Source organism: Oculina patagonica, chromosome 2 (genome assembly GCF_052425735.1).
Source record: "Oculina patagonica isolate OP01 chromosome 2, crgOcupat, whole genome shotgun sequence".
NCBI classification, from domain to species: Eukaryota; Metazoa; Cnidaria; class Anthozoa; order Scleractinia; family Oculinidae; genus Oculina; species Oculina patagonica.
Window position 1 is genome coordinate 42,714,681 of NC_135759.1, and position 12,117 is coordinate 42,726,797.

Genomic DNA, 12,117 nt, shown 5'->3' on the forward strand with positions numbered 1-12,117 from the left:
TATTTCCGCTTCCACTGTCATTGTGATCTTCTCTCTTTCTTCCTCCACCTTCAAGTAGCACGACTCTTTTTACCTATTTACGCCGGAGCACATGGCGTCTGACATCTCTGATTTTGATGTCATAGATGTCTTTAAGTTTTCTTTTTAATTAAGAAGACAACCTTTTGTGTCTGGTTGTCGGAATTGCAATAGAGGGGAAGGAAAGTAGCAGGGAGAGGAGGTTTAGCATTATCAATCATTTGACTGGTAGCAAGTGTTAACTGAAAACCGATGGAGTTTTGTATATACAAAACAGTGGCTTCAACTCAATGCATGCATCACTTTTTGTAGACTCTCTTTACAGTCATTGCAGAATTAAATTGTAAATGACTTTGATTGATTTTGCAGATAGCTTTGCAGCGTAACGGCAGATTTATTTGTGGAGGATCACTTATTGGTCCTGACTGGGTAGTAACCGCCGCTCACTGCGTAGCAAGCAGTTCGTAAGTATTCAGTGCTTACAATGCATAGCTCCAAGTTGAAACACAATAGTACGCAAGAATCAACCAACCAACCAATGCAACTAACCAACCAACCGACCAACCAACCAACCAACCAAGCAACCAGCCCCACTCCAACAGTCTTTACGTCTTGCGCAGGAAGAGGGAGGGGGGCTCAATAAGGCACCTGTTCGGCAATAATGGGGTAATTCATATATCATACACAGCGGGTCACGTCATCATCCTAAAATTCATTGTCATATCCTTATCATTCCCGGAGTTTCAAGAGGGAGGCAAAATCTGCCGTCCCCATCCTTCTTCGTTGATAACCAAAAAACGATGGAGTTAGGAAAAAAAGCTTTATTCAATTACCGTAATTTATTGTGTTTCAACTGTTTTCCTAAATATCTTGAATTTCGTTTTAGGAATCCTGCTTATTATAAAGTTGTTGTTGGTGATCACAATCGGAACACAAATGAGGGTACAGAGGAAATTGTTGACGCCAAACGAATCATCTCTCATCCACAATACAACAAACCAAGCCCAATCAACAATGACATTGCCTTGATTCAACTCGTCAAGTCTGTAAAGCTTTCTCAGCGGGTAAATACTGTCTGCCTACCATCTCATGACTCTGACGTTCCTACAGGATCCAAATGCTACATTACTGGTAAGCAGGGTTGGAAAGTGCGCGACCATGCTATATCGTATGTTTTTTTTGTTATAGTTCTTATTTCCTCAACGAATTCGCTGCGTTCATGCAGGCAGGCCATTGCTAATTTTCTTTTGTGAATAAGAATTCTAGAACGAAAACTGAAGAACGGAAATAAAGCCGTGAATGGCGAGTGCTGTCGGCGCTACCTCAACACCGGATTCTATAGGGACTAATGAGCCCTATTTAACCATTAGACTTCGGCGGAGACCAAGTTTCTTTGAGCGAACAGCCATCAATGCATAGTAAGAACACGGTCGGGTGTCAACAAATCACATCTGTGCGTTATTGTTTTAAATTCAACAGTAGGAATATTATTTTTATATAAGGGAAAAATCTTATTATGTTAACACGCATGTACGGATCAAAAGAGTACTCTGTGGGATATGATCGGTTTGAATACTAAGTTATAATTTGTCGAGGAAAAAGAACAACTTAATCAAAACACTAAAGCTAGTCTGGAAATGATGGGTCAGCCAAAAAAAAACAAACAAACAAACAAACAAACAAAACGAAACTAAGGCTATTTAAAATACAGTTTATGTTTTACTTCTGTTCAGTAAGAGTTACATGTAGTCAGTAATATCCAAATTCTGAAGTTGTTCAATTGCTTTTGCAGGCTGGGGAAAGATCAAACATCCGGGAAGTTCTCATCCCATTTTACAGCAGGCCATGATGCCACCTATCGACCAAGTGAAGTGCCGACAAAAGCTTCAAGCTTCTGGAGGTATTTAAGAAAGTGTATCAGTTGTGGAAAGATTAAATATAACATTCAGCTATTCGTATGCGTGTTTTGAAACCATTTCCATCTCTTCGAATTCGTGATCCGCAATATCTATTGTGGCTTCTTTATCAATACTAAAAATACTTTAGTAGCGGGGCAATGAGCTTCAGATTTTTTCTGCAAAAACGCTTTTCAGTAGAAATTATCGGAAAGGGTATTGCGTTTAAGGCTCTTACCTCATTTGTGTTTTTTTAATACCATTGTCTTCTTCTAGTATCAATCAGTTTAACTCCCCAAATGCTGTGCGCCGGTGTCGACAATACTATTTTAAGCGGTTGCCATGGTGACAGTGGAGGCCCGTATGTATGCCTGAATGCGGACATGAAATCGTACACCCTGCACGGCGCCGTTAGTTGGGGCTCTTCCAGATGCGATTCTAAACATCTTTACAGCGTGTTTGCACGAGTGACACAGTATCGAGGTTGGATCAAACAGCAAACAGGAATAGGCGGAGGAGGTTTGCAACACGTTACCTATTTTGGATATATATGCAATTGGTTTAAAATTCTCTTTTAGTGGTTTATTGCATGAACGGAAGGAAAATGAACGACAATGTCACTCAACGGAAAAAATCCCTTTTTGAGTGATTGAACTAACCAAAACACATGGCAAAAGGTGTTCGGAGGTCCTTGTTTCCATGACTAAGACTGGGACCAAATGTCTGTATGTCCAATGAAATCCAATCAGCTAATTCTACACAACAGAATTTTTCAATTCGCAACAGCAGTTTACTAAGCATCCTTAGCATAAAACTGTGTTTCTTCAAAATTGGAGTTTGGTCACCAATATACCAGATACAGACATCAGGTATCATGGTACGATTTAAATATTTTTGGTATAGAACACGGATTCTGGTATTGACGTTCTTTTCTGTTTATTAGTATTTATCTGTTTTTCATTGCTTTTCGGATTTGAGGGCCACAGTGTTATCAGTTCGGTATAACTATCGCTTAATTTCCTTGTAAAATGGACCAAATTGCATCAATTAATTATGAGGTCCGTATGAAATCCCGAAAAGTTGTCGCACTGCTTAATACGTAAGTTGTATTCAACATTAAGAAAAAAGAACCAAACTGACATTTGCATGTGCTCTAATTTCAGGAGGTTCACCACCACCCCCAGTGCCCACAAACAGCTCCTGCGGTAAGCTATAGATTTGTGTATACAACAACAACAACAACAACAACAATAACAACAACAACAACAACTTTATTTGCACCCTATACATGCAATTAAATGAACAATACAATAATATGAAAAAATAAAGTAAAGTGCATGGCTGCCCAAAATAACCACGATTGGCTAACAAGATTGGGCAGCCATACTTAGTTTTTATTACAATAATTTATAAAAAGGTCAGGTATACTTAACATTTACATAGCAAACTACACAACACAAAAACAAAACTAAGTAGGCTTAAAGAAAAATTAATGGGAAAAAAGATGGAAAATGAAATATACGGTCAGGTTAACTAGCAGAGTTAAATCTAGAGTTATAAATATGAAAGGTTCAGTTAATAGCTTGTAATAATGCTTAATTTATACTTTTTCTTAAATTGTTCAAGTGACAGAAGCTTACTTGTCATCACTGATAGCATTCCAGATTTTTGCGCCCTGATATCTAATATTAAAGATTCCATAATTTGTTCTGGTTTTGGGTAAAGCATAAGTCATTCTAGAGGAAAATCTTGTATTGTGTATTCTTAATCAGTTAAACGTTTGAGGAGAGGTTTGTAAACGAAGACCAGCAAAGAGAGCCTGTAACCTAAATTATTGTGGTGTTGTGTTATAATTACATAATACGATCAGACGTAATTTGCATCCATTGATACTGGAGTGATTTGAAGTGCGTTGCATACAAAAAAATTTGAAATGTGACGTTCTTCTTTCGTACGTGATCTTTGGTTATGTTGTTCACAGGAGGATCACCAACGCCACCATCCACACCCCCAGCGCCCACGACAGCTGTAGGCAGCGGTAAGCCAAATAACTGTTTTTACAAATATAAGTGCCAGTGAATGATGATGTGGATAAACTATCCAGCTGTATTGAGAAAGATAACAGGGCCGTAACTAGCAAGAGGCAAGATGAGGCAGTTTAATTTAAAATGCTTATAGCAAGCTAGGGGCATCGTGGATAATTATGGATGAAAACGAAACAGTCATAAATGTTATATGCTTCACAAAATTTAAAGTATGAACAGGAGTTGATGTTACTTCTTCCGTATTGTCCGTAAAAGCAGAAACGATTAAACATTTGGACAAGATTGCGTGACGATTTACAAAAAGCATGTTCATTACAACAAGGGTTGAAGAACTTCACATCGTTTTCTTTCAGATTTTTCACCATTTTGATGATGACTCTTGAAACAGATTTTGCAATAAAAGCACTTGAAATAGTGACTGTTACTCCATTGTACTGTAAGCACTTAGTGACAGATTTTCCTAAAAACGGGTGTAAATGCTTACGTCAATACAATGATGACCTTTTGAACGCTGGAAACTAGGCAATTATTATCGAGCTACCATACACAGGAGCGAAGACTGTTTATCATGATGTACAAATTTCGCGAATCATCACTTCCATATCAATGTAACCATTTTATGATTTTTCTAGCTGTAAGAAGAACTTAAGATCTCTGAGAGTCGTAAAAGCATGAAATTCGATTTCAGTGTATGGCAAAGGCCGGGACAGTGTAATACTGCAAAGCGGCCAAACAAACGCATTTTGATTTAGTCGCGTAACTTGATTTACATTTATCCATGTACATCTTTTATTTCTGAAGGTTTTTGTTTGCACTGTAAAGAAAAAATTGGTCAAAATTCGAATGACTTAAATACAAAAACCGAGGTAAAGTTTTCTATTTTTTAAAACAAAATAAATATTTGGTCGCATTGTGTAAATAAACGCGAGTCGCCGTCGAAATATTTTTTCTCAAAGACGTCTTGCTTGAAAACACAAGTGCTTAACTGAACTGAAAACGAAGATTTAATTTCACAAAAAGCTTACAAATGTCTTAACTGGAAAATTATTTCGTCCTGTTCAAGTGTTGAATAATCGTGACTTGAGAAAGAACTTTTAATTATGCGTGGGAACACGTGTCGCTGATTGGCTGTTTTTAATTGAAACTAATCGTGCGTGTCCGTACGGAGTCCGTTCTTGCAGCTGATCATTGTTTTCTACATTACAGCGAACGATTATCGATCCCGAACCATTCCCTTGGGATTGCTAACAGCTTTTTTCATATAACAAAGAGTCTAATGCGCATGCGCAAAGCGCACGCAAGCATTAGGCTCAACAAGCAGCTATTTCAAAAAGAAATAGTGTTTCGTTTCCTGATTGCGGAAGGGTGAGAATAGTGTAACACTTAAGGAGAGGTGGGTTTGGGGTTTACTTTAATTTGGAGAAGGTCCTAGTGTATGTTGAATTTGCCGAATTTATGCACGAGTACAGAATGAAAATAAGAACTTCATATTCAGTAGTAACTTAAATTCCCATTTTAAACCTACTGTCGATTTTATGTAAAGGAGACATAATATAAACTACGTCCTGCTGCAGTTTGGCTTTCAAGAGTTCAAGTAACACATAAATAGTTCTCTTTATAGAAATAGCATATGTCTTTCTCTCCAAATTAAGTTTAGTGAAGGGAGCTTGCCTTTATCGTTTTTACTGATTCAGTGGAAATTAAAATGATTTTTTTTTATTTCTGCAGAACACTTTTTTGCTTAAAAATGGCACCCGATAGCATAACTTTGAATGTTACATGAATGGAAAAATAACTTACAGAAAATATTTAAATATATTCCTATCAATGTGGGGAAACATGAAACCACAAGAGTAAAATGCAAGATCAGAGTAATGCAATTAATTTAAATGGTTTATTTTTTGAAACAAACAATCCTAAAAAAATAAGTTCCATAAATAAAGTGTTTTGTGACTACTGATCTCTGATAAAATGCAAAACAACACTTTAATCGTAGATGAAATTATTACCTTTTGACAAAAAGCTTGAGGTATATACTTCTGTGAGTTGATCACATGCTCAAATCATATAAATGCCAAATTCAAGACAAACCAAAACCCTTGTCGACAAAAACAGAGATAAGCACACTGTTTCGAAGCCATTTCTTCAAAATGAAATGCCTGTTGTCACTTTACAAAGACACGTAAACAACCAAAGCAAATTAATGTAAAAAAGGTACCATTCACAGATTTTTAACAAGGATTTTTAATTAAGCAAAATTCAAGTTTAAAGAAAGTTATATGTTATATATAGTCGTATCAGGATTGTATTTTGCTCGATCCGCGCTGCACGCTCTCCCGGCAAATATGAAATTATCTCCACAGAATAAGACACAGCCAAGTTGATTCTATTGTCAGTGTAACAACCTTGCATTGGTAACACTGATAATAACGATTTGCATTTTTGGCGATACTGTGGAGTTTGGATCAGACCGCGATGGCTTTGAATAATCCAAATAATGTTTATATCATTAATTTAATCTCAGAAATCCGCACCAGCAGTTGCAACGGTAGTTAATATTGAGCGTTACATCAACTAAGGAGACGAATTTAGTTCGACACGGCAGTTGCACACCTTGCTATTCGATACTGTCCATACAAAATTTAACTTTGAGCAGAATTTCTCAACTTTCCGTGCAGACTCGAATGTTTTTGCGACGCCGACGTGACACTAATCACGCAATTCCAGGTACATCCACGCGAGAACCCACGCAATTTTGCGTGTATTCGCGCTGTTTGTGACGTCGAAGATGGCGTGAAATTTTCCTGTACAAATAGAATAGGGCAATCTCCCACATTTATACATTCCTCTGTTACATGAAGTGAAATTAACTTTGTAAGTCACCTGCAAATATGCACTTCTCTTTGTAGCGCACTTAAGCTCTACCGTGCGAGCAAACACGAGATACGCCAAGTCATCCCGTTTTTCTTTGCGCTTGTAAACACTGGTTGGTGGAAATTTACTTCCGTTTCAGAATAATATTAAACGCTACGAGAGCTTTCTCTAGTTTTCTTACAATACATCGCTTTAGTCAAACTTAAAACCATTGCAGTCGTTAGATATTTCTGTTTGCAACGAATCTAAATTTTTTTGGTCATGCTGAGGAATATATTTCCGATATTTGAAGAACATGACTGTTTTTACGAAATTAATTGCCATCGGTCATACGTATTTACTTTGTGGTTACGACCGCTCTTGTGATTGGATAGCAGCCCCGCGTGCAAGCAAACACGACAAGTCATCCCGTTTTTGTTTGCGCTTGCAAACACTGATTGGTGAAAATTTACTTCCGTTTCAGAAAATCGCTAGAATGTTTACTTAACAATTAAACGCTACGAGAGCTTTCTCTAGTTTTCTTACAATACATCGCTTTAATCAAACTTAAAACCATTGCAGTTGTTAGATATTTCTGTTTGCCACGAATCTCAATATTTTTTTATCATGCTGAGGAATATCTTTCCGATATTTGAAGAACATGTTTTTACGAAGTTAATTGCTTTCAGTCAAACGTATTTACTTTGTGGTTACGACTGTTCTTCTGATTGGATAGTAGCCCTCACTGTGTAAATAGTTCACATCGAAGCCAAAATAATACCGTATCGTTTCTGAGGAAACGAAACAAAAACGTTGTCGGAAAGAAGAGTTTTAAGCGTACTCGATTAGACAGAATGGCAACGGTAAGTATTCATAAGAGTTATTTGGAATATCAGATGGAAGAAAAGTACAAGTTTTTATTTAACGCGTGATGCATTTGCATTTGCTTTCATGTACTGGGATTTTTTTCTTAAATTTATTTTGTTTTGTTGTAAGTAATCAGTACGTGATGCGGCTATACTTTACACCTTTTGGCATTGTCAGGTTGCGTACACTGTTACACTTCTTTCAGGCGACCTTTCTCGTAACAGCTGACAAACAAACTGAAAAGCAACCGAAGTTATTTTTAACAAACAAAATCATGATCAGTCCTTACTGAAAGCTAAAAAATGGCCGAAAATCAACTTTGTATATTCCCTGGGATTTGAACATGTCCTCCGGACTCTGTCAGAAAGCCAGATTTCTTTCGGGTTCCGACGATTGATATCTCTGGACTAACTGTCTAAATGATGAACTTCTAGGTCTGTGTGTTTGGAGTACTCAACGACACAAACTTAAAAGAACCTGCAAATTCTCAGTTTAACAATTAGAATTGGCAAAGTATTGTTGTTTATTTATGAAGTGCTTTTTAAAAGTAGCCGATATGCCCAAAATGAGTCAATTCTTGTTTCTTTTACGCTGATAAACGACGTGAAGTCGTAAACAGCTCTCCATGGCTACTATGGCTGTCAGCAGTACAACGTCCTTGCAATGGTTTTTAGTATGCGAATCGCGATCGTAAAGGACAATTACCGCGGAGGAGTGGTACTCCTGCTTAGGACTGGGATGTTATGAAGATCATTATTAGAGGGTGCTAATGGGGTTAACAGTTAACTGACAATTGGACAAAAAAATAGTAGTTAACTGATATTTGGCCAAAAAGTTAGTAGTTAACTGATAAATGAAACGTTTACAGTTAAGTGACATTCTATTCATTATACTGAATACGATTGTTGTTGTAAATAAAAGCAACAAGTTTTTACTTAACAGCAAAGCAGGGGAGGGGGAGAAAGTCGGCACTTTCCTTTGGAGACATAGCAGTGCCTGGAAACGGTGCGAGTCTATATCAATCAAGCCGTTGCGTCACCCAAAGTTTTGTTTTCTCAGAAAGATTTGAATATCAATGACTGCATGCGTGTGAAATGCGAATAGTGGCGGTGTTTGCGTTTGATGTTTCACGCCACTGATTTCTCACAGTGATGTTTCACGTCACTGAGAATGTTTTGGCGGCGTGGAATACCAAGAGAAAAATTGGTCACGGTTGACATTTAACAATTAAAAAATGGTAAATCATTTAATCATTGGAGTTATTTTTTAATAGGTATAATTCGCAAGCCCTACTTTTGCCAGACTGGACACCGTTATCACTGTTTTTTTTTTTTTTTTTTTTTTTTAATTTTATTCAGCATATGACACAACAATTACAAAACATACTAAAACAACTAACAGTATCGACAATTCACCTGAAGCGCGTCAACATAGTCCATTATAACCGTTAACGTACTGACAATACTACAAGACTAGAATAATTACTAACAAAAAAAATAAGTTACAATGATATACGCTGCTTACATTAAAGTTACTTACAGAAGAATAAATTACCTACAAATAACTTACGATCATTGATAAATATATAGTTAGCTTACAATAACAACTCTACAAAATACGATGATGACGAACACACTTATATACATGTATTAACTAACAGAACCGAAATTATTTACTTATAGATTATTACCATGAAAGATACAAACGCGATTACATTGCTCACAAAATTTATTATTCAATATCTAAAAAAGAAGAAAGAGGAAAAAAAAAAAGACAGTTACAGTTGTCATGCTGTTTAAATAGTTCAAATAATAATGATGCCATCTACATGACTAACAAAAAAGGAAATGACATAAATTAATTTGGGATTAGTACCCATTTTTTTAAAAATAATCTTTCTTTTTGATCTTACTTTCCGTTTCATATTTAATGGCAATTTTAGTACGAAATCCTTGAATTGTGGGTTGAATTTGGCATCTTCTGCAGTCCCATATAAGTAGTTTACCAATGATTATAAAATAGTTCAGTAAGTTGAGTAAAGGGCATGGTTTGGATAATATTCCAAATAAAATATCTTGGAGGGAAAGATGAACCTGCTGATTTGAGATTTGGTGCCAGTAACCTTGAAACTCACTCCAGAACCGTTTAACAAAGGAGCATTGATAAAGAAGGTGGTACAAGGTTTCCGGTTCTGCCTTGCAAAATGAACATAGGTCGTCTGTTTTAAAGCCTATTTTGTGTAATTTTGAATTAGTGTATAGAATAGAGTTGAGCACTTTGAATTGAAATCCTTTTACATAAGATTCAAGTACAACAGAGTGTGGCAGACTAAAGATTTGTCTCAGCTGATCGATAGAAAAGTTAAAATCGTTCTGCAGTTTGTTTATGATATTAGGAAATTGTGCTATTTTGCGAACAAGAAGTGAGTAATAGTCTTTTGATTTCTTTTTTTTTGACGTCAAAGATGTTATCGTCAATAAAGAAGGATGGAGGAGCTAAAGATGGACAGGAAATAATATTCTTTAAAAAGGGCGGTATAGAATGGCGAAGGCCAGCCCATTGCAAATAACTAATATTGGTTATCTTGTCTGACCAGTGGCTTAGTGCATTGTTTATATTTGAATCAAAATGTAGGTCTTGGATACGAATCACGCCCGCCTCAAAATACTTTTTGTAGAAGACTGGTCTTTTTTCAATTCGAATTTCCTTATTATTCCAAATAATATTTTGCCAATCTCGTTGAGAGGCAAAGGAATCACGAAACTCCGACCACCATGAGAGCATTTCACTGTAGAACTGAGAGAAGATGTTGTAATCCTTTATATCATAGTTGCAATTTAAAAAGAAAAACTCTCCCATGGGATCCAGCAAGTGGTTTAGATATGATTTCCATGTTCCGTTGTTGTCATTAAATATGCGTTTTATCCATGCCAGCCTTAAAGACTTGATCATGCAATTTAAATCAATCATTTTTAAACCGCCTTCCTCGTATTTATTTACTGCCGAAACACGGGTGACCTTATCCGTCCCATTCCATAAAAATTTAAACAGCAGTTGATTCAGTTCTTTCACTAATTCTTTAGGTGTAGGCATAACCGAGCAAACATAAACAAATTTTGGAATAAGAAAAGATTTGATGATTGTAACCTTGCCGTACACAGATAAACCTCTAGAGGACCGGATTTGGATGAGTTTTTTAATACTATCCAAACGTTCAATGAAATTCTTTTCTTTTAATAGTTTTGGGTCGTACGTGAAGTACACCCCCAGTGCTTTAATTGGCTGGTTAGGCCATTTAATGCCAAACGGTTGTGCTTTGTTTTCTTTTGATGAACCAATCCACATACCCTCGGTTTTTGTGTTATTGATCTTGAGGCCTGAGATATTCTTAAAAAGGTCTAATACTTGAAATAGTACTTTGGCCGAGCTAGTGTCGGCGAGCATTGCTGTTGTGTCATCTGCGTATTGTAATGGTTTTGTCTCTTCCTTGCCAATAGAGATACCCTTTATAGCTGGATTTTGACGAATGGCAATTGCTAACGTTTCTACAGCTACAATGAAAAGATAAGGAGAAAGTGGATCTCCCTGTCTAACGCCTCGCTCAAGTTTTTAAAGGTTTTGAAATCATGCCGTTGTTAATTATGCAGCTTTCTATGTTTTTGTAGAACAGTTTTACCCATGCAGCGGAGAAAGTCAGAACCAAAATTAAAAGCTTCAAGACATTTAAAAAGGAAATCCCATTCAATACTATCGAATGCCTTTTGAAAATCAATAAAAATCATTAAACCAGGGATGTTTTCTTTAACAGTCCAATCCATAATATCATAGATGGAGCGAATGGTTTCGCCGATAAAACGATCTTTAATATACCCTGTTTGATTATGATGAATGATATGAGGTAAGACATTTTTAATTCTCGAGGCTATTACTTTAGACATAATTTTTGCGTCCACGTTAACAAGAGAAATTGGGCGCCAATTTTCAACGAGAGAACGATCTTTACCTCTTTTTTCTATGAGAGTGATAAACGCTTGCTTTTGAGATTGGGACATCTCTCCTTTTTCGAAACAATCATTAACACATCTAATAAAGCAATCGCTGATTAAGAGCACAGGTTACCTACGGTCAAACATATTCCGGTAAGAGTCCTTAAATGGATTTCGCTCATACTCTTACCATGGGTAGGTCTCAATATGAAATAAATCACAGTATACTTTGTTTGGCTAAATATCGATTTGTTTTCGAGAAAATCGATAATTCTAAAATCCAGCAAAATTGACGCTTTCGGAGCTCAAAATTGATGCCGAGTTTGTTAGCTTCGCGTCGTAAAATAAAGCACTCTGGAAGAAAAATACCTATTTAATATCGAAGAATAACATCAAATTATTACGTCGAAAGCAATTTCTGCTCTGAAAGTCCTTTTATTTACAAAATATAAT

The 12,117-nt window shown here is 36.4% G+C and overlaps 1 protein-coding gene across 2 annotated transcripts in view; it reads left to right on the plus strand.

The window, feature by feature from the left end:
• LOC144641065 (transmembrane protease serine 9-like) overlaps positions 1-12,117 on the plus strand; it is a 66,980-nt gene that overhangs the window by 916 nt on the left and 53,947 nt on the right. For both annotated transcript variants that reach the window (XM_078500123.1, XM_078500129.1), the window contains exons 3-8: positions 388-482; positions 905-1,149; positions 1,811-1,918; positions 2,190-2,432; positions 3,077-3,118; positions 3,895-3,951. In XM_078500123.1, coding sequence (XP_078356249.1) covers positions 388-482; positions 905-1,149; positions 1,811-1,918; positions 2,190-2,432; positions 3,077-3,118; positions 3,895-3,951 — 790 coding nt within the window. The remainder of the gene's footprint in view (positions 1-387; positions 483-904; positions 1,150-1,810; positions 1,919-2,189; positions 2,433-3,076; positions 3,119-3,894; positions 3,952-12,117) is intronic.